This window comes from Triturus cristatus, chromosome 2_1, assembly GCF_964204655.1.
Source record: "Triturus cristatus chromosome 2_1, aTriCri1.1, whole genome shotgun sequence".
In the NCBI taxonomy this organism is placed as follows: Eukaryota; Metazoa; Chordata; class Amphibia; order Caudata; family Salamandridae; genus Triturus; species Triturus cristatus.
Genome location: NC_140581.1, coordinates 1,126,980,800 through 1,127,004,520, shown reverse-complemented (window position 1 = coordinate 1,127,004,520; position 23,721 = coordinate 1,126,980,800). Strand labels below are relative to the sequence as shown.

Genomic DNA, 23,721 nt, shown 5'->3' with positions numbered 1-23,721 from the left:
CAATCCCTTCCGTGCGTCTGTCATCATCTGCCTGTGTTCCTGTAACCTGCAAGTGGTGATGCGCAAATCCCTGTTCTGATAGACACATCTGCCTGTGGATTCCTCACCTTTTTAAATACGCCATGAGGGATCCATAGGCAGATACTGTATCCACCAGAAAAAGTGTTACGGAAGGTAAGTAACTTGTTCTTCTATGCAACTGCTCTGCCGTCTTCCAGGGTTAGATCAGTGTATATCAGTACCTCCGAATAGAAAGAGAGACCTCCGGTGGGCCAGAAACATACAGACTCCTGTTACTGAAGATACATATACATTTTGGTTTCTGTAGACATATCGGTTTCAGCATTCTATGTGCTTTTTTGTCATTTCAATGCATAGTGTAGTTTGCCTTTTTCTATTAATGTTTTTTTTAACGGATGATCTTCAGAAGGGGTGTTACTGACTTTTTTTTGTGTGTGATACTTGTTGTTTCCTCCGTCACATAAACATCTCCATCTTCCCTCTCTCTCATTATAGCAGACAATATGAAACACCACCTGAAGGGACCCTTATCAGCCAAGAAATAATGAAGAAGCGACAAGAGGAGGAAATGAAGCAGATGCAGGCAAAAGTGGCTTTGCGGCAGTCTCGACTCAGTCTGTACCCAGGAGAGATCATACGGGCCTCCATGCTGGATATCACCCGGGATCCTTTAAGGGAGATGGCGATGGAAACAGCGATGACCCAAAGGAAACTAAGGGTAAGTCTTACTTTTTTTCATTATTAATGCTTGGAGTTCTAGAAGGAGCTTACATAAATTTCTGCGCTTGAATGTCACACATATTTTAACCATGGCTTAATAATGATAATTTTTTTAAACCATTCTTCATCAAGAAATTTTACTTCTCATATTTACTCCGCTTTTGGAAAAGAAAATCAGCACCAGCCTTTGCTATGACAGTGTTCACTCAAAATCAAAATCCAAAATATTGTCTTTCAAGACAAAAATCAATAAACAAAATCTACTGAATATATAAACCTGAGGGATTGCGATAAAAGCGAAATAGGAAAACTGCAGACTATTTTGCTATTACTAATGTAATAGAAACAATTATACAATAAATGACAGTAGCCAGCGGGCATCATTTAGGACACCAACCAGTGCAAGTTGGAGTAAGAGGCTAGTGATAGTGATGTGCAGAAGCAAAACTTCTGAATATTTCTTGCATATTACAGAAATTGCACACAGTCTTAACTGATAGCCCATCCAAACTGAAAATTCAGATTAACAGCTTGTGCTAAATGCTTGAAGGCCAGATACCTGTGACGATACTGTACACGTTATCATTAACTAAATGACCCATCCTTAGCCACAAACTTCCATCTGTTTCAGACTTCCGATAACTGCTTCTAGCTACATAGAACTCTACATAGTATTCATACTAGACTCCACCCTTCAAGCTCCCATTTTGAGTTAAACTGATCACTGTCTACTCATTGCCAATGGATTTCCAATCTCTTTTGTGAACCTTTCCTGTTTTTTAATAGGCCCCAGTGCTATGTATTGTGCAGTGTTACAAGTATAGTCTAATTATATTTAAAGTAATGAGGAGTAGTTTTGCTAGGTAGAGGATAGACCTGTCAGGACTTGAAGGGTCTTTGCACCATGTCAGAATTCAGAGGTGGCTTGTACTTTGCTGATTGTTTGTGCTGTATTCATTGCCGCTACTTTTATTTGGTGATGCGTCTACAGCTTGGTATTTTCCTATGTCATGATGCTTTGAGGGTGAGGATCTTTGGGATTATAGAAATTTGTTGCCTACATTCATCACTCTTATCTGACTTATTGCATGATTGTTTCTGCCCCACAGTTCCTGTGACCTAGTATTTGTATTTAATATTTCGTGCCCATCAGTTTGTTTCTTATTTCCTGGGTCCTTATGTCCAGGTCATCTTGTTCGCGCCTGTGTTAGTCTCTCCCTGTGTCTCCCAGTTCTGTTACCTCTCTTTGTTTGTGCCCTCCTTGTTTCAATGCCTGTTGAAGTGTGTGTCTCATTGCCCCTTTTTACTCTCGGTGTCTCCTTGTCAGGGCCGGCTTTAGTGCTGGTGGCGCCCTGTGCGACAATGTTTGTTGGCACCCCCCCAATGACCACCTCCACCACGGATTCTCTCACTAGCACCCTTTAACAGTGACCAAGTCACCATAACCACTCTCTCTCAGATGCATTGAATTAGTTATATAGCACCACTCATACCAGTGTAGGGTGTCCGAGCACTTTGCATCACGCACACATTACACAGAGACAATCAATCATACGGGTGTAAATCAGTGTATAGGAAAAGTTACATAAGCCAAAGGACTGAAAGTGTAGGAGACACATGTCATCCATACTGGTAGGCAGTATAGTTCAAGAGTGCTTGGTGTGGAGAAGCACAAACGCAGAGTCGAAAAAGAAACAGCATAGTTGGGAGTTTTCTTTAATAATAAGAATCAATTTCTAGCCAAATTAACCCTTTTTGCAACATTAATCAATGTTCTAATAATGTATACTTTGCAGTGTGCATGAAGTTCTGGGATGAAAGTTAATAGCTCACTATTCTATATTAGGACTTTTCGTTATAAATTGCAAGTAACAAAAGGATGTCTCTTTTGAAAGCAGTAATCTGCTGATCTGTTTACATCATATGCACTCTGTAATCTACTTGGTACACGTTCTTTGAAGCAGGCATATTAACCCTCTGCACTAACTTCACCTAAGTCAAAACCTCAACTTTACAAAACACTGATCTCTCTCCAGGAAGATAATTAATCACACGAGTTTTCTTGACATTTATGTGAGGCCTGATAATTGCCGGGGGAAAGAAACGCTGCAGCAGGTGCTTCAAAAGCTTAATAAACTTTCAATCACGGCGCCCCAGGAAGCCAGCACCCGGTGCGGTGGCACCGGTCGCACTGCCCTAAAGCCGGCCCAGCTCCTTGTCACAGTTTCTTGTGTTTATGCCTGGTTTCTATCCTACCCGTCTGCCTCATTGTGTTCAATGCTGTTTGTATCTGTGTTTCTATGACTGTATCTTTGGCTTCCTGCCCATGTCTGTCTGAATCTATCCTTGTTCCTCAATATTTTCTTCCCGGCCTCCATTCTCCAATGTGTGCCTCTTCCTGCTTTTGTTGCTTATCTTCTCATTGTGGTGTCGGTGTCAATGGTAGTCAGTGTTACTGCCTCTGTTGTTCTGTCTTTGGATCTTTAGCTCCCTCTCTTCGGCTCTCACTCCTTGTGTGTGTCTGCCTGACCATGTCCTTCATAGTTTTTCCATCTGTATGCCTGTTTTAGTGTCTTTGCTTAATCATGGTTGTATCTTCATAGATAACTACATATTTGTTCCTGAAAGCTCAGTCTCCTTTCAGAAAATTATTAGATACTTAAGCTTAAAAGTGTAATAATCGCAATAAAGCATGTATACAATGATATAGTTAGCCTGTCCGGAATTCGGTTTAAACCGATTGTGCTCGAGAATACCCTACCGGACGAAAATCAGCTGACCTGGTTTAAACCGAGTGTCACTGATTTTCATTGTTGTTGCGCGTTTTGGCCACTTGATGGAGCCAAAGCATTAGAAACTAGGCCTGCCTGTGGCGGCCTGGCGCTGAGGTGTCAGGGGAAAACCCTGCTTCTGCACATGAGGAGCCGAGGTGTGAATGGCCCAAGGGCCAGAGCAACACCAGGCCCCCTGCCTGGCTCACGTGGGGGGTGGGGGTGGGGGAAAGAGGAGCTGTTGTGGTCTGCCGTCTGTTTTACTGCGGGCCGCAACCAAGTACTTCACAGGTCTTTAAAAAGACCATTTACTTAACGAGTAGATAGATTGTTTTCTTTCTAAAGCTAAGAAAACATGCAGGGAATGATGACGTGCCCGCCAAACCACAGCCGGGGCATGGTGAAGGACTTTTCATTTGCACAACTAAAAGAAAGACACTACTATCCAGCCCGTCAGCCGAAGTACCGTCATACCCGGAATACCGTCATACCCGGAATTATGTACATTCATAAAATGTGTTGCTCTTCAAGCTACCTCAGAACCCCACGAGGTGGAAGACGGGCTTTATTCTTTCCGGCAATATCTCGGTGCAGGACTCTCTGAGGAGGCACGCAGCAATCTGTAACACACATCGTAAAGTGGATGAATGTTGATTCCTTTAAATTAAATGGGGATACAACAGAATTCCTCTGCTGTTCTGCGAGTAAGGTTCCGATGCCACTACCCCTATCCTCTGGCCATTACCCACAGAGATAGAGTTGCGCCCCCCTGAGGCTGTTCGTAAATTGGGCGTCAATTTTGCCGAGCCTCGCACGTTAATAGAGAGGCTGAGGTCTGTCTTCACTGCTCCGTGGCCTCAGAGAGCTGTTCTCGGTGCTACCCGTGCAGGTCACATCTCCGACTGCACGGAACGTTACACGGAGTCGGCTTGAGTATTGTAAGGCTCTTCTCCGTGGATCCCCTGAGTGTGGGGTTCGGAGACCGCAAAGAGTGCAGACAGCTGCTGCTAAGCTAACATCAAATAGACCCGGACGACCTTCTGCATGGACAGCCCTTAGAGAGCGTCACTGGCTTCAAGACTGTAGGACCCGTGTTCAGGGCCCCTCGGAACAAGGGCCCTGTGCTGTATATGTTCCTAGGGGGCCACTGAAAATCTCATTCGGGTACAAAGATTCTGAAAGGCCCGACAAGGTGGACGAGCATTTTCAATCAAAGCTGCTCAGTTGTGGAACAAGCTTCCGGCCAAATTAAAAACACACACGGACCTGCTGAGATACAGGAGCGCCTTGAAGACTTGGTTATTCCCAAAGCAGGAGAGGCCCGTAGCAGAATGTTATTCTCTGCCCCCCCCCCCCCAAACAACTTTAGGCTTCAGTGCCAGGATACCAATCCGGTCACAGTGTGATTTACAAATGCTACAAATAAATAAATAATAAAATAAATAGGGCTCTCATACACAAGGGGGGCGATCAGATTTTACAGCCTTTGTTAGACACCACAGCTACAAAACTGGCCATGACATTGCATAGATAGTAATGCCATGTAAATGAACATTTAGTTTAATAGCGCCACCCTAATCACTAGCATTCCCATGCCCAGGGGGAGGCTCAGTGAGAAGACATGTATCTTCCGACCCATCCCCGTGCACCCTCCCTGTGCCCCACGCCCCTCCAGTTCTGCTTCGCAGGCACAGAGGTCCCTGGGTTGCCTGTCACAGGCCTAGAATTGCCAGCATCTGCCCTGGAAGCCTCCCCGCCGTTTTCCTTCTGCTAAAAAATATAATAACTGGGGAAGCAGAGACGCAGGGTTAAGTCTGAGGGTGTGTGTCTGCCGAGGCGTGCCAACTGATGCCTCCACGATGCTCTCCTGCCATCCTGTTACTGCCTCCTGCAACCCCCACAGGGCTTTGAAAGTTTTATTTTTATTTTAATGCATGCAGCATGATTGTCATAAGAATCGGCATTCTGTGGTCTGGTCGACCTTGGATTCCTCTCCTAGAAGCTGGGAAAGAGCTCAGTGCGAGGGCAATTTCCACCAACTCGAAGGAGAAGAGTCTGAAACTCAGAATGCCTACTGTCTCTCTAAATGTAGAGCAGAAAGCAAACATATAAAGAATTGCTTGTCACACATGAACCATTACTGCTCACCACTCCCTGGCAACCTCAATCTACAGAAGCATTTAGTTTATCCTAGCATGCGTGTACTAGTTTAGCATGCACAGTGGAACCTGTGGGGCACATAAAGACGGGGACCTTCAGCAAAGATGGAACACGACGTGTTGACTTACATTTGGGGGCTCACTGACACTATTTATCACTGTACTCAGAAGGTGCAGGGAGCTTGCCAGCTTCCAGGGAACAGTACAGTAATTCACAGCAGAGCACATCAGTGTTCCATTCCATAACGGAGGTCTTATCTGTAAATCAACAGAGCTGGCCAGCGCACGTCTGGCTATATTTACCTGCTGCAATAGCCATGTCAAATGCCTCACATTTGCATTTCCACTTCCATTTCTGCTTTCCACCACCTCTCTCTCCTCCAATATCATCTACACCCTTCTTTTTTATCTCTTTCCCTCTCTCCCTCTCTCCTCCTTTTGTTTACCACCGCCCCTCTCACCCCTCTTCCTACTCCCATTGTCTCCCTCCTTCTCTCTCTCCTCTCCCTCCCTCAGTTTTTTCTCTTCTTCCTTCTCTTTTTCCTTCTCATCCCTTTACCTCCACCTTTTAGAAATGTTTACATACAAAGTCTGCAGTGAATTTCATGTGACGTCTTAATGAACAGCCTGTATTCCAAAGCATGTTGAAAATCAGACATGTTCAAAACAGCATGTATGCAGTATGCAATATGGTATGCACTTCCACTGTCACTTTAGTGCTAAAAGAATGATAATAGCTGTGACCAAGTGTGTGTTTCTGTGCCTTCCTTTAAGTTTGCGGTTTATTTCTCAAAACTGCTGGGGATAATACGCTATCATCTATGTTGTATGGGAGATTATTGAACAACGCAGAAAATGCAATATATGCGCAGTCAGCCATTCCTTTGAAAGACACAAAATGAAGTGCCAAACAGTGCTTCGTACACACAACACGTGTGAGGGCACTATATCGATGATACAAGGCAATGCAACACACTCTGAGCAGGAGAGGGGCAGCGACTCTGGAACACAGACTGTAACTTCCAACTTGCTGAGTGACCAATTCACGCTTTCATTTAAAACAAGCATTTGTAATGCAATAGGTCTCACATTTACGCGAGTTTGAGCTATTGACATTGCAAATAACAATGCCTTGTATTTTTGTTTTCGTTTTTAAAACATAAATAAAAGGCATTGTCATTTACAATGCGAATAGCTTAAACTCGCATAAATGCGAGACCTATTGCATTGCAAATGCTTGTTAAATCTGAGCTGCAGAATCAAAGGACAATGGAAAGTATTTCATGAATGTATTAAGCTTCTGAAATGTAGAGCAGTATACATTTTCTGAAGAAAAATGGCAAAAGCAGTAATAAAAGCAAAGCGTTCCATAAAAACCGGTAAAACACTGTTTCAGTTGTTGTTTATGGCGCGAAAAGGAGTAACCACTGAAAAGCACTGTTTTTTGGAGGTATTGAAATCACTGGAAAACACTGAAAAAACACCACCAGAATTTCCCAAAAATAGAAACTGAAAACAGGAAAGCCTAGATATAGTTAAGAATCTCAAAAGGCTAAGACAAAACACACCATTTTACACTAATAAGGGAGTGTGTCAAGGATGCTTTTTTGACATGGTCTTGTTTTTGTTGTGTCTGATTTTAATGAGGGAGAGCTAAGTGCATGCATTGACACCCCACGGTTTGGCACCTTACAGTATGAGGCTTATGGAATATCTCATCATATTTACACTAAGATTCTTCTAAAACATGTTATAAAAATTGGATCAAATGCAAATTTATAATGGAAAAGAGTACCATTCCAATTTAATTTAAAGTAAATAAACATGTTATGCATCAAGCTTTTGGGGGGATTATTTATTTTAGCAAATGCCAGTCGCTGTGCAAATTAACATTACAATGACTAGTATATATATTACTTTCACATTAAATGTGATTGCAGTGCATATGACAGTTGTGTTTCTAGAAGTATTTTGTTTCACCAGTCTTTCCTTTGCATAACGGGGAAATTAAAGGGTATTCATACGGATGTGCATCAGTTAATTCCATAGCTTTCTGAAATGCTGGATCCTAAGGTGTCTACCTAATTTGAATATCATTGATCTGTGAGGGGAACCCAGTACTGAGCATTTCCAAGTTGTCAGCTATCTGGGGTATTTTCCACTGTTAACTTTATCTTGTCTTGCCTTGAAGTGGCCATGCAAAAATCCTGCAATTTACCATCTGCCTTTCTATCTGAAGTTGACTAGGAATAAAGATCTATTTATTTTGTGTTTGGCAGCATTTGCAAAACATCCTACTTCTGTTTTTTCTGCTCGTACTTTTTTATGTTTCAAACTGTCTTTTGTGATTAGAGCTCAGATCCCTTTTGCCTCTGAGGTGTATGTCTCAGACGTTTGTGAATCTGCCATGCAGACCCTCCGTGCTTGACCATTGCTCTTCTCTTCCTCAGTAGCTTTCTCTGCCTGCTGCTTGACTTCAGCTGGAAAATTCATGAAACTTCAATTACTGTTACATTAAAGAGTCTCTAAACCCCTAAAGTTAAATACGTTGACAAACATTTATATGTTCATCCTCACCCTTCTCTCCACAAGAAGTAGGCTGCCACTAGTCCACTAGTGGTGCTCAATTTCTCCATTGTACCAAGATTTCAAAGAGAGCTTCTACATCATAAGAGGTCAGTTTCCACATTGCCCTACCTAGGTCTCCTTAGAGAAGTTCAAGCCATTATCACCGTAGCACTTTCCTGTGCTGATTTTGCCACGACCCCCGCCACACCCTCTACCTGCTTCACAAGTTAAAAATAATTGTCAATGTGGCTCCTCAGCCTACCCATTTGGACTCCCACCAGCCATCAAATACTTACACTGGCTGCAGATCGCTAGATATATCGCCTTTAAAGCAATATGCATCATATATCGAGCAATCCAATGCAGAGGACCTCTCTTTCTTCAACATAATGTGTACCTTTACCCCTAACAAGATCACTTTATTTAGATTGATTAGCACTTCTTCTCTAGGCAGAAGGCCATGCTCTGGAACTGGATTCCTGCAAAAATGAGAATTTACAGTGGCCTATGATGTCAGAGAGCACTACAAACTTGGCTCTTCCAATTTGCATAGTCATAAGTACCCACAAGCACAACTGTGTCTATTTGTACACTCCTCAAACAAAATATAATGTTCCCTGCAGCTACCAGTTTGGCAATTTATTGAATTATGTATGGAGCATATCTCCAGTCTTCGCACATCTCATCCAACCCCTCCATGTTGGCAAATCTGCAACCCACAACTTGTGAAATATTTAGTCTGAAAAGGAGCAAGGAGCACAACGTCCGATTTATAGCAATTTTAGGATTTGTAGTGCTATATATATTCTACAATAACATACAGTACAATTGAGGAAACATTGAGCTTACAGGGTCTGGTGCCCAAAGAGCAGGCAGACAAATGGATTATAGTTCTTGCCTACAGTCTCTTGTCATTAAAGTGTGTATTAATTCTTCAAAAATGGTGAAAATCAACAGAAATTGTGATTGTGCTGCCCATGTTATAGTCATCTATCTACTGAGAACTGGACTGAGAACAGAAACCCTAGCCCAAACATTTGATTCATCCAGTAGTCAAATTAGATACTTTGCGAACTTGTAGTATATGTCTGTTTATATCTTGCTTTCTTGACATCAGTTATTTTTGTGATAATTTTAGCTAACTTTGCACTTACATTCTGTTTAATCTTCTTTTGTAATTTTCAGAATTTCTTTGGCCCAGAATTTGTGAAAATGACAAGTGAACCGTACATAGCCTTGGACCTGCCAGCATCATTTTTGGTGGGTGTTAATATAAGATAAAAGTTTGTCATTGTATCTCACTATGACTGCACTACCTAACAATTTCCTACACTTGGTGCATTTTGTGTTTTATAAATGGCAGACCAAAAAGATGAAGAGTGAAGATATTCGACGCAAGGTGAACATAATTCTTCTCAGTGGACAAAGGCTGGAACTGACCTGTGACACCAAGACCACATGCAAAGATGTTTTTGATATGGTTGTTGCCCATATTGGTTTGGTGGAACACCACTTATTTGCGTTGGCCTGCTTTAAAGGTAAGTAGGCTATCCTGTTTTGTGTTTAACCCTATATTAACTGATAAAACCAAAGGAAAAAGGGAAACAGGCACTCTTCATTGTAAACATATAACCACTGATAAATACCTGTACAACCACAAACGAATACGCCATTCAAAAAAAGAAGTGAGAGAGACTGAGTCTTTTTTGTTTATTTCTGACGAGGCCTGCACAATGCAACTTTGTTTTACAAGGTAACAGCAAGAAAGGCTGGTTTAAGGGTACTCTGCCTGAGTTTTGTTGTTTAGGGCAGTGGTTGTTAAACTGGTTCAAGTGGTCAACAACTGTGTAGAAAATTAGATAGTATTACGAGATCAATTAGTGTACGTAAATAAACAAACTGTAAAATGAAATATTTAAATTATGTTGTATAAATACAAAGGAATTCTAAGTTGACGGCTAAAAATTAAGTCGGTGTCCTTAGTATGTCCTTAGCATCGCAAGTACATCAAACAGAACATAGAATGGATGGCGTTCCTTCTCAATTGAAGCACCAAAAATAACACAGCATGCATTGACAGTGAAAAGACAAAGTAATATGGTAGAGTTCAGCATATCAATTTGCCTTTTAGAGTTAAAAAAAACAAATTTAGAGAGGCTCCAATCTTGCCATTAAATCCTTTTCTACATGTATTTGTAAATTAAAAAAAGATATCATTTGTGCATTTATTTATATGTATATTTTCAGTATTTTTGTGCATTGTTTTGAATTTCAAATAGTGGGAAATTGCTTATGCCCGTTCCCTGGATCCCTGTAATGGCTTAATGGGGGTCCCTGAATTCCAGTAATGATTCATTGGGGGTCCGCAGAAGTCAAAAGGTTAAGAACTGCTGGTTCAGGGATTTCTTCCTCTTGTTTACCCCAGTTTTTGTGTGCTTGAATTAAAGGTGTTTGGTTTAGAAGCATGTTTTAGGTCTGATCTAATTATGTTATACACCTTCGAGCAGTGGTTCTTAACATATTGAGTTCTGTGAACCCCACTTAATCACTACTGGAATCCAGGGACTCCCAGTGAATCATTTAATTTCAAAATACTTTATTTAATTAATAAAAAAACATTAAAACACTTTGCATACAAAGAAAACAAAGTACAATAAAACTCATATCTACTATACATACTCAGTAAGTAAAATAAAAGAAGTTAAAAAGGCCATCACATACTTTCAACAACTCAAGTGTCTTTTCCTTCTTCTAAGAGCACCCGACAGGAAACTGGCTTCATTAAAACAGACTAGAGGGAGCTGCAGTATTTGAAGGTAGATCAGGGCAGGTCTTACCTGCCAGAATCCCTTCCTTCTAAGCAAGGGTAAAATGTAATGCTGTCTCAAGATATTATAGTGGTCGCAAAAATAGATAAAAGTGCACAGTGCCTTGGGTCGAGAAGTTATCACTTGAGCATGGCCCCTGTTCTTCCACATTATGATGACCCTAGAGTTCTGCTAAAAGCTAGTGCAAAAGATTCAGACTAAAACTTGTTAAAAGGAAGTGATGATAGGGTGATGTCACCACACTCGGGTAGGATTACATAGATGCATTTGATTTTAAGTGTGTGTCTGTGCCCTCACCGTGGGATTTAGGAGTTCTCTATCCTCTCTGTCAGCTTTAGCTCTTATCATAAATCGCTTTTTGATTCTTGACAGGTCTTTTTAGGTCGAGCCTGGGCAGCGCATGTGATGCTCTGCGAGGCATATTTTTCATTGGCTTGTGTCATTGTCCTTTGTAAATGTTGGCTTCTGATTTGTTGATAGGCTTATTAACCCTCCTTAGTTACTCTGTTGTTACCTCCCATGACGACTGGCCCTCTTACATGTGTCCTTACTCGGGAGCACTATTTAGATAATGTTTTGCTGAAGCAGGCACGACATGCGCAGCTTGCTATTCTTTTTTTTTTTTTTTTTTTTTTTTTACAATTGTATGCTTTTTTAATCAGTTCTGCACGTTGCGCTTTTCCTGCTGCTCGACTTATCTGATGCTCACCCTCTTACTTCCATGGGCTTAGCCGCTCTCTGCATACCTGCAGAACCCAAGCACCCGCGGCAGGATGACGCCATGTGCAGCTGCATCGGCACTCATGCTTTAAAATAAAATAAAAAGTGTGTGCATGTTTAAAATACATACCGCTACAAAAGTTTGCACGTTTGAATTACATACTGCAACGAAGCAGAGCAACTGAGTTTTTCTTTTAGTTGCTCTGCTTCATTGCAATAAGTAGCTGCTCGACTTATCTGGCGCTCACCCTCTTGCTTTCATAGGCTTAGCCGCTCACCGCTTGACGGCAGACCCCAAGCGCCCCCAGCAGGATGACGCCATGTGCAGATGCCTCAGCACCCATGCTTTAAAATAAACTAAAAAGTGTGTGCACGTTTAAAATACATAATGCAACAAAAGTGTGCACATTTAAAATACCGCAACAAGCAGCAACTGCATTTTTCTTTTAGTTGCTCTGCTTTGTTGTGGTAGGTATTTTAAACGTGCACACTTTTGTTGCGGTATCTATTTTAAATGCGCACTCACTTTTTATTTTATTTTGTTGCACTTCACTGTTAATTAGGGTAATCCCACTTTACAGTCACACAAGTGGAACATTTAGGGCACATGTATATCGCAGAAATGGACTCTCTGTATTCTTTTTGCACCCAAAATCTTCTTGTACACAGTACTACCTCGGCACCCAACTTTACAAGGTTTTCAATCAATCCTGATTAAGTTTCCGACATTTCTAACCAGTCTAAGATGGCGATATATGCATTTTACTTTTCACTTGGTTTAGTCCCATTTCTGTTGCCACACGATTCCACTATTTAAAACACATCATGGCGATCTAGCAGAAAGTTGACGGAGCCATTCACATGGTTCACACACATTTTTGATAAGTCACTACCTGTAGGCATATTTATTTACTTTAGTGTATGTTAGGATATGAAAACTCATAAATAAAAAATAAAATACATTTGGTTGTATTTGTTTTTGTAAGTGTCGCGTTTGTGTGTGTCTGCTACAGTGTTAATAAATAAGTAAGGCAGCGTAGCCAATCGCTGCTCAAAACAGGGCATCGTAGGTGGGATTAGCCACTGTGAGGTTACAGGATGCCATAGGAGCTGCACACACACTCGTTGAACTTAAAGCCATAAAGGAGAGTAAAGGAGTAGATGAAAAAGGTCCAGTTGGTGCTTGCAGGGCACCCTCGAGGAGTTAGTGAATGGATTGTGTGGCGTCACACATCAGTCAATACCCCTGTTGTACACTTCCCACTACAAATGAATCCCCCCAACTGCATGAGCTCACGCTATATGTGCCCCGCCCCTTGCTGATCTGTAGCCCCCTTTGTCCACTCTTGTTTTTACAAGGTTATTTGTGCATAGAGATTGCATGCATGTGAAGGCTTTTATTGCTTCGCACCACTGTCCGCTTAGTCGTAGAGGCTTTCTCGAGCTTAGACTGCTCAAATTACAAGATATTCCATTAACAGAACAACATGCTGCTGCGCTGAGCATGTTATGGTCTGGCATTTAAAAAAATGAATTCCTTTAACGCGTAACAAAGAATGTAAACGTTGGTTTCCCAGTTAGTGGATGTGGTCTCACTCATGCCTAGACGTGGGTCCCTTGCTCACTTTGCCACTGGATTCAAGATAGCCTGGCTGATGAGGGCTCAGGATGCTTGTTTCCAGTCCAGGGAAGACATGGCTTGGCAGTTCAGGCTGGACTGTTCCCATGAGTCACAGGGTCAAGACTGATTTGCATATAGCGGTGATTGAACTGGGGTGTCAAAGTGAGCTAAAGAAAAATGATGGATTCAACCCAGGTCTGTGACTAGGGGTGAGTGTCTGAAAAGTTTCTGTGCTCTGTCCATCATCTCCATGTGTTTTCATCTTATGTATAACCCAATGCTGTATTCCACCCACTGCACGGCACTTCAGTGTGAACAAACTTCCCAGAAGATAAATAAAGTTGATAGGTAATGACAACTACTGTTTGAAAGCCCATGCTGCACATCCTATCCTCTATGCTGCGAGCACACCAGACTGTCATGCCACTGGATCATTCTGTACGTCTTGAGTCGCAAATAGTTCACCTATTCAGGTTCTAACTACTAGCAGAGCTCCACCTTGGTTTCTTCTACAAGTCCAGTACCTGAATTTGTGAGATGCTTTCAGAGATGCAATACCTCCAGGCGGGATCCTGCTCATTTAGTGTTTATATTCCAATAGAAGCAGCACATTTTTCTGCAGCAGACTTGGCGCTCCACTCTGTGTTGTGGTACTGTGTGACCCTCATCTGTCAAAATATAGCATTCTTAAGTGTTTCATTGGTCTCAATTATTGTTATTTGTTATTAAAATTGATAAAGCGCTCATTTACCCTAAGGTGTCTTGGTGCTAACTGCACTATAGCACGGACTGAACGACCATAGTTTCTGAAATGCCATGTTTTAAGTTCTTTCTTAAAGAAAAGTAAGGTGGGGATGGCTCTGATATGGGGGAGGAGGGTAGAGAAGATTACCAAATTGCAAAATTAGAGAGCACGCTTTTGCTGTGGTGTTGGGCTTGTGGCCCCACACTACAACCTCCACCTCAGACCACACCCTTCGCTAGCAGGTAGGCACTCTGGAATACTGCATCTCCATCTTTACTTCATGTGTAATGTTGATGCTTATTGGAGAGGAAAACGAGTTAGTACCCCAGCAGCTCTGAATGAGTGGGTGGAAAGCACACCACCTGGATTCTTTGCCATGAACCATGGTTCTTGTGAACCCAGAAAAAGTGCACGTGCCTCACACAGACAATTGAATGAGTGACCGACTGCCTCTCAGCACGTCTGCTTGTGTTGCAGACCCGAAGAACAGTTCAGCCAGCATCCAATGCACAGGCCAAGTCTTTCTTAGCATAAGACATTAGATCACAGCAGGTCAACGTGGTACTGTGCTGTCCTGCAGTTTGTCATGACATGATAGTGTCTAAGCTTAATTACATTCAGCCTCCAGCCACTGCTGACTTTAAAGGTTCATGTTAGTAACTTAGTGCATTCATGGCAGCACTAAGCTAAAGACTTGCCAAAAATGATGTGAGCTTCCTCTCGGTGACAGTGAGTCTGTGCGTGCACATCATGCCTTCTGCATGCTGACATTAGCATTGTTCCCTATTGTGATACATTACACCAGTTTAAGTTTGCAGAAGTGGCCACAGCATTTTGGATCAGACCTCTGAATGTACATCCCAGTCATGATCTCTCAGGGGCCTTGCCACATTTCTACACAGATTTTTAGGCATGATAGTTCAATGCACAATATAGCCCTTTTGATTGTTACCCTCGCACCAATGGTTGTCTAAGGACAAAGCTTTGGCTACCTCCCCATGGCCTGCAACCGAAAGTCATAGCATACAGATAAATATATAGGTAAAGCAAAGTTATTGGTAGAGCAACTAGTTCTGTCTTTAATGTGCCAATGTATGCTTCCCAATGCTTCTATACTAAACATTTCTGGGTAAATTTTCATACGAGCTGCTGTTTTGGCTGTTAGTAAAGAAGAAGCCCATCTGGTCCTTACATAAAACAACATCCTTAATAAATTCACTAACATGTACCAGATTACTCTAATGGTAGATTAAGAAAAACCCTTCAATGAAAATGAAAGTCAATAATGCTACTGAAAAGTCAATAAGAGTCTGTGGTAGAGAAGGCCTATCTCCCCACATGAACAGTTGTAGAGTAGTGCGCCCCTTAGTTGAATGGGTTGTATGAGTCTGAAGTAAGTCAATGTGACAAAAAGCACCAGAATCACTGAACAATGCTCCATGTTCTTTCTTAGGTATTGTGAAAAAGTTGGGTGCTAGGCCACTAAAGGTTTGGTAGCTCCTTGGATGTTCAGAAAACTACATCAGCTCAAGTCTTGCTTGTGTCTCTTTCCATAAGTCCCTCGCCTTTGCTGAGATGTTTGGGAAACCATGTTGAAAACTCCATCAGCAATTTATGAATGATGCAGTCTGGCTGCAAGGACATCTCTGTGTGCAGGGTTAAACAATGTTGGCGGGAGAGTAGTTGGAGTAGGATTGTATGAGAAGAGCACAGTGATGACCGCTGCTTTAAACATCTGAAGCTGAATTCAAGATGTAATACCACGTAACAGAGTTCCAGGTGTTTATTCCCTGGTTGAACAGTATCCTCCTGCTTATAGCCATCAGACAAAAGAGGGCTGGACGGAGTTGGTCCGAGCCAGAGAATCTTAACTTTATGTTTGCCAGTGGGAAGCAAATTATCTCCATTAGATTGGAAGGGGAACATCCTGAGACATTGAAATGTAATATACGGAGGTACTTAAAACACACGTTGTCTTCCAACCAGAGCCAGTGCAATTTCCTTCTCTCGTCTCACACTTTAAAAAAATATGCTTACTGTATTTTATAACAAGAAGTACATTCAACCATTGCTTCACAACTCCATTTTCTGTTCAGCTTTACTTTTGGCAAATAATGTCTTTGGTTGCAAGATATATAATTGGCTAGGAACAAATTATTCTGTAAACACATTTATTTTGGATAATCTGGGACTCTACATTTATTTTTCCAATTCAGTCCTTCTTCCACTTGACCGTTCTTCAGCTTTGTACAACACACTTCTTAGCAATGCGTGCCACTTATATTTTAGAATGAACCCAGGTTTGCAAGGGAAAGCCTAGATTGGACTAATGCTCCTACCAACAACTGAGATAGCCTGAATTAAATGGATCATCTTTATGAGAACTGATTTGGAAAATAATATACTCCTGTGAACAGTGTTGATTTGCATCGTCCTTCTAATAGTGAAGCTTACTACACTTTTACTTTTGATGGAGTAGTCATTTTTAGGTCTCGCCTGAGACGGCGCTTTAGCGCTGCTCTGGCGAGACTTATAGTAAGCACTTTTGGAAGTGCAAACGAGTGCTTTCAGGCCGCCAACTACTGTGCATGTGTGCCGGGCGCGCGCCCCATTTGGCAGCCTGAAAGCACTCGTTGTCTTTCACTTTCGCGGCCGCTCGGCCGCTTTGATGTTTTATCGTGATCGCGATGCTTATCTTTAGATGTTTGTCCTTGTGTTTTATCTTTATAGCTGTGCTCTGCGAGTAGGCAGTGCCCTGGAGAGTGCAGTGCCCTGCGTGGCACCCTGCTGGCACACCTCTCCTAGGTTTTTTTTGCATCACACACGAGCTGTCGAGTTTAAAAAGAACGCAGTGCCACACATGTGTCAAGTAGCAGGACTTGTTGCTGTGTTTCCCACGAGTCAGTGGTGGGGTGTCTGTATCAAGTGTCTTAGCTCACAGATCACACACTGATCCAGCAGAGAACTGGGACATTTCTGCTTCTCTCCGTATTGGGGCTGGTTTATTTTTCTAAATGGGGCCAGGCTTAGTATTTTTACACTTTTATGTTGTTGGCACTGGAAAGTTACCGAATTGCTGACAGCTATTCCACGCCTTCCCAATGTCAGAAAGTGCCCTGTACAAATGATATAAATATACTTACACACACACATATACAAGTCAAGTCAAAACTTTTGTATCCGATCTGTCAACAAATTTCCAACCATCATTTTTTCACATCGACCTTTCATGTGTGGCAGACATATTTCTGTATACTTTTAAGAAACATCTAGCTTTAAACACAATAAACTGGATTTGCATTTATTGTGCTTCACGCACGACAGTCCTGCAAGGACTCCGGCATGTAAAACCTCGGGCCCCAGAGACTACGTGCACTGCACCGCTTGAGTTTTTTTCCTTCCCCTGTCATCAGCGTCTTTGATGTTTCCTGTTCTCAGCTTGCTTCATCCCGCAACCCTGCCCAGCACCGCTCTGTCAGGCTAAGAGTCCCCATAACATCATGGATGTTGTGAGTTTCGAAATATCCCTGGTTAAAGAGCTGCTGTCTGAGTTGGAAAGCTAATGGGTGGAAATAACACACTGACATATCTGCTCCAAATTCTAAAAACTGCATAAATTCAGGTATTGATGAAAAAGGTTCTGAAACTTGCCTAAGCATTTTGCTTCGCATTTTTAATTTGAGGCAGAGGTGCTAAAAGTAAGATACTCTGGAAAAGACATGCCCATGTATACTTACACACACACATGCATGTGAGAAGCACCGTGCCAGCTAAATGAGCACTGTATCTGTGCTCTCCTTACGTGAAACTTTGAATACAGTGCGTGAGCTCCCAATAAAAACTGCACACACCATTCTATTACATTTTTTAAAAACATATCACCTTTTTCTAGTATGAAAGGTTGGGACAGAATGAAAATGAGAAGTGAATGGTTTCGGAGTTATGACGTGTGACGCGAGCACAGGCATCTTGGCTGTTTTAGTTACTTAAAGGTGCATTCCTTCAGAAGAGTGCCGGTCTCCTCTCCCTTCGTTGCTTGGTATTGGATGCCTCGCCACTTACCTCCTTTTTGAGGGCCTGGAATAGAACTGAGTGGGCTTGTGTACTGAGCCACCTCTAGGCGCTTCGTGGAGGGGTGATGCGAAAGGCTGCCTGGGTTGTGGTCTTAGGACAGAGGGGTTGTGTGTCTGCTGTTTTTTTTCACTGATTTGTCTACCTAGGAACAGTCAAGATGTATGCATTCTTTAAGGTACAGTCCTTCTGCTGTTTCTTACACACACTCACCCAGCACCATTTCCATGCACAAAAACTATTCACTCTTTCTTTCACACCCAGTGTGTAGTCATTTTATAGCTCTTCAATACCTGGTTCTCTCTTTTAAACCAACCCCATCTTTCTTATTCCTACCGCCCACCCGTTTCCTGGTTTACAAAAATCACTACTGTGTACGTCATCGCTCTACTCCCTGGCATGCACTCACATAGAAGTTTTTAACTCTTAGTAAAAGTACTGATTAAGAGTAAATAAATAAACGTTATTACACTGAACCAAAACTTGAATCTAAAATCGAATACTGAGCATTCCATGCAAGATAACTTTTGCTATACTAATTTTTTGCTTTTTCTGAGAGATTTATGAAAAACTCGTTTATTTTGAGAAAAGGTAACCGGTAAATAATAAATATGGCTTATTGCATTTCATTGATTTCTGTACAATAGACAGGCAACAGGACGTGATGAAGGGGCCACTTAATCGAGGTGTCACTGAAAGCTCCTACTCGTATGGCTCTCTCTATCTGCATACAAATAAATAATAAACGCATTCGCCACCGCGCACATACTCCCAGCCTCCGACTGAAACGGACACATCTCTGAAGATTCAGGCACATTAAACTGAGAGCCCACCCGTTTCTTCTCCCCATGTGCCCTCCGAGTTGTGCAATTGTGTAGGCGGCAGGCATACGTGTGCTCTAAACCAACCCCATCTTTCTTATTCCTACCGCCCACCCGTTTCTTCTCCCCATGTGCCCTCCGAGTTGTGCAATTGTGTAGGCAGCAGGCATACGTGTGCTCTTGTGCAGTGAGGCATATTAAAGTTTTTTGATTTTTTTAACGCTGTGACACAGCAAACCTCGTTTAAAAAAAAAACACTTTAATCCATGTTACCCAACATTTTTTGTGGACTTAATTTTTTTTTCAAATTGGCTAGATCTCATTGCTTCTTGATTTCCTCCTAGCCCGGTGAGCGTTAGCCCTGGCCTTTTCTTTTTATTCAGTATTTGAGTTTTGTCGTAGCAAGAGGTAAGTGACTTTTACAAATGTTAGCCTCCCCCGTTTTTGCAGCTCACATTGCATATCTGAAAGGAGTAATCTCGATAGTCTCTTCACATGGAAATGCATGTGTTTCTGCTGGGATCCTGGGTGTACAGTGGTATTGAGTATAAAATAAATCATTATTGGAGTGGAAAGGTGGTTACCTATGCAGAGAGTGACTTGTTCATTTTTTAGGTCTCGTCTGAGACAGCGCTTTAGCGCTGCTCTGGCGAGACTTATAGTAAGCGAGTTTTGGAAGTGCAAACGAGTGCTTTCAGGCCTCCAAATACAGTGCATGTGTGCCGGGCGCGCACACGATTTGGAGGCCTGAAAGCACTCGTTTTCTTTCACTTTCGCCTGTCACACAGCCGCGCTTTGAAGTGTGATCCCGATTGCGATCACTTACATTTCGCGGGCGCTTTGATGTTTTCAGTGAGCCGCGCGGCCACTGAGGACATCAAAGCGCCCGTGAACACCATTTGCCACCCCCACCTCTTCAGCCAACTTACTCGCCATGTCTGCTCTGGATTCTTGTTTATAATGCCTGAAGAAATACTAGTCCATACAATATGGAGCAGGTTCCTCAGATATTTTTTTTAAAAGCGAGCTGGGCCTGGTTCTATGCCTTGCGTCCATTTCGCCCACGGACGTGGCTGCTGTGCAGAATTACACTCGACTTCTACATAATGGAAGAGGAATGGGCTAGAGACTTGCCTTGCAACGTGGAATCTTCAATATGCTGAACTCAACACTGTAGAGCCACTTAAGTGTGTCACTAATGCATTTTGCGGCTGGAATTCAACTCAGTGCTCTTGTTGCTTTACAGACTTTAGAAGCAGCCATTCTAGTTAATGGCAGAAAACAGGGCTGGGGACAGCCCGATCCCAGTGCTATAGGTCTAGCATCACAGAGAAATTATGGGTCCATGACTGTGGTTTCCATTATTATAGGATTATTCTCTGATTACGGGTTCTTATAGGATTTATGAATGTTATAATTATTCCAGGCTAAGTACAACTCTGCTTTCTGTGCTTTGCAGCAGAGACCTTCAAGCACCAGGGCTCCAGGATCCCTCAGAAGTGACACTTTAGACAATAAAGACCCCTGGTGAAAGGCACTATCCAGTTTCAGGTACACCCACCAACTTAAAATTCTAATTTTGACATCATTAGCAAAAATTCATTAAGGGTCCCCCAGAGCACTATGCAATGCCTTCCAAACGAACAGACAGTCACGAAAATCAGTATGAATTAGCCCTCCTTCAAAAGAAGCATGAAATGGCCACAAAGAATGTGCAACTGGTGATAGGATGGAACGTGATAGACTGGCTTTGCCTTTGCCCTACACAAAGTATCATGCCCCTGCTTGGTTGCCTTGGCCTGGTTTTCCTTTCCTTCTACATGGTCCACGAAGAGGAACGGACTGGGACGATAATGGGCTTCCTGCACTTTAAGAAAATATATATATTCCGTACTAGGAACTTTGTCTCATGGTGTCAATCTGGAGAGGCACTCGTTATACAGGCCAGATGTAAGCACTGGACCCCAGCTGTCCAGCACCAACAGAAGTTGGTGCCAAGGGGTGCTCCCTCAGTTTTTCCGATTAGAGCCCCGACTTTAAGGCTTCCAGCAAAGCTGCAGCAGGTCCCCCAAGGTGACCTCAACCCTTTCCCTCATATCCTTTCCGTCAGGACTACATGGGCTTTACAGCTGCCTTACAAGCCTTCAGGCGCTTAGTCTTGCAGCAGTGATGACAGACCTGGGAGTCCAAAAAGTATTAGAACGGATCAAACTATTAATTATAACAAAGCCATGAAACACCAATGATTGTATTTGTTTAAAAGAAATCTGTATAAACTGTTTATGACGAATAATTATCGTCAAACCTTTTATATCAATTCTTCTCCAAGAATGGTTTGCAACAGGCAGAGAAAACGCAACCTGGCGAATGGTCCTCTTGGAGAAAAATATTTTTTTGTGGGGTCGTTTTTATTTTTTAAAAAAGGGGAGCGGGTTGCCTCTCCTGTGAACCTTCTTTTCCACCTTTATATGCCCATCCCTCTCTCCTTTTGGCCTACTACCCCAACCCTTGGAAGGTGGTGTAGCCCTCTGTCGTTCTCCCCCTCCATGTTTTGTACTCCTAACCCCCTGTACATATACCTACTTACTGTTGTTTCTTTCCTATCTTTTTTATTCTTTACTCCTGTGCTTTTCAGTGTCCTTCTTTTCCTATTCTTCTAATTGGTACAGCTTTTCAACCTATTTCCTAAAAGGAGATTCCTCTGCCCAATTTTATCAATCGGGGTTTCTTTATTTTGCGGTTTTGTTATAATGACAGAATTCCAACACTGGCACATCATTCCTGAAAGGAATCTCCTGTCCTGCAAGAACTCTTAGAAAGCAGGGTAGGTCTTCAGCTGGCACAAAGGTAAGAGATGCAGATTGTTGAGGTGGAGATAAACAGCTTTGATATAGAATTGGATTGCGGCTTTTGTTTCCTATGATATCCACCCACCATTATGGCAGAAGGAGCTACAAGAACCTTGTCTACGCAGCCTAAATATACAGCGAATCTATTGCCACATACCCTATGACTCCATGATGTCTTAATAGTTCATTTTCAAAATTAATCATCTGCTTTGTTCCTCTCCCATATTTTTCTGTCTACCTCAAAGGACCAGACACCAGAGTGTTGGGGTTTGGATCAGGCTTTCATACTAGGCTGTAAATTTGACAATCAGGGAGAGACAATCCTACCAAAGAGATGACAAAAAACACGTGGTGGCCCACAATGTAAAAAAGATCTGACCGCTTATTGTAACTGTGTTATCACAGATGCAGTTCAGTTCTTGGTCAGACACCAAAGTCCTTACCTTCTTTTTTTCGCATACCAACTAGCCATGGGTGTAAGTTGACCTTGTCACTCAGTTTTCACTTCCAAAGACTTTTCACTAAGTCCAGTATTAGACCAGTTACAACTGGTCAAATGGTCTGCCTCACAAGAACAATCTTTTGGGTGCTCTGCTGTGGCCCTGGGAGCTACCAGGAAATCAGCCAACATTAATCCTATCGTAGAACAAAATACACAGTTTAGCAGTCTGTTGTCGGCTTCCAAGTTCTGCATTACGCATGTGTGCGGGTCTGTTAGTATTCGCTTCATTAGGTCTCGCCTGACCCAGCGCATGCGCTGGTCTGGCGAGACTTATTGAGAGGGCTCCAAAAAGTGCTACCAGGCCAACCTAGAGCTACAGTGCATGTGCGCGGGCGCCGCACCGCCATTACTTTCACTTTCGCGGTCACCCGGCCGCTTTGATCGTGATCGCGATGACTTTCACTTTCGCGGCCGCAGGGCGGCTTAGCATAGCATGGTACTCTTTTTTTCTGGGTGGAGCTGTTCTCTGCCTATAAATCTTCTGTCACTCGGTGTGCATGTGAGTTTATGCAGCTGCTATACCACTGCACGTGTGTGCGACTGCAGGAGTCTACACATATGTGAATACTTGTATGGGACAGATGTGGGTGTTCAGCTGCTCTGATCCTTTTAATGTAGGAGTCTCCTCTATTACTTTTCCATTTACTATATTACCATTTGAAAGCACATTTTTGAAATATGAATGACATCGTGGAACTCTCACAATCTGTGTGGATGTCCACATCCTTTTTAAATTTATCAATCACACTACTCATGGTGGCCTGAAGTGTGTGTCTTTGGCCAGTGACGATCGATTTGTTCACTTTATTGTTAACAAGTGGTTGGTATTGGCTGACTGGAATAATACAACTTGCTTGATTCTGTCAGTGATGTTTGTATATGTGTGGTATAAGTTCCGGGGCATTGTACACGGTTAACCCCTTCAGCGCTGGGCGAATTCCGCCGCGGTGCTGAAGGGTTCGAGCGCGGGCGGGCTCATGACGGAACGGTTCCGTCATGAGCACAGCTCAACCGTGGCTCATGACGGAACCGTTCCGTCATGAGCATGGAAGGGGTTAAAGACAAGCATACAGTTGTGAGTGACTGAGGGGTATCTGAGTTCGGGGAGCAGGAGTGGGCTGTTACTTTGTTGTGATGTAGTGTCTGTGACTGAGCCGTTTCTTTAAATCTTTCCTAAATTGGCACAGGTTTGTGCTATTCTTGATGGATATGGGAATGTTTTACCAGAATATGGGTGCATCGATTGAGGCCGCCTGTTGCATTGTTTTTTCGGTGTTTGTTCTTAGACTCATGGTTGCGTGTGGTATAGAATCCTGAATTCATTT

The 23,721-nt window shown here is 42.6% G+C and overlaps 1 protein-coding gene across 8 annotated transcripts in view; it reads left to right on the top strand.

The window, feature by feature from the left end:
• Positions 1–23,721, top strand: part of PTPN13 (protein tyrosine phosphatase non-receptor type 13) — an 830,096-nt gene that overhangs the window by 377,503 nt on the left and 428,872 nt on the right. For all 8 annotated transcript variants that reach the window (XM_085636547.1, XM_085636545.1, XM_085636546.1 and 5 more), the window contains 3 exons: positions 517–739; positions 9,425–9,499; positions 9,603–9,777. In XM_085636547.1, coding sequence (XP_085492673.1) covers positions 517–739; positions 9,425–9,499; positions 9,603–9,777 — 473 coding nt within the window. The remainder of the gene's footprint in view (positions 1–516; positions 740–9,424; positions 9,500–9,602; positions 9,778–23,721) is intronic.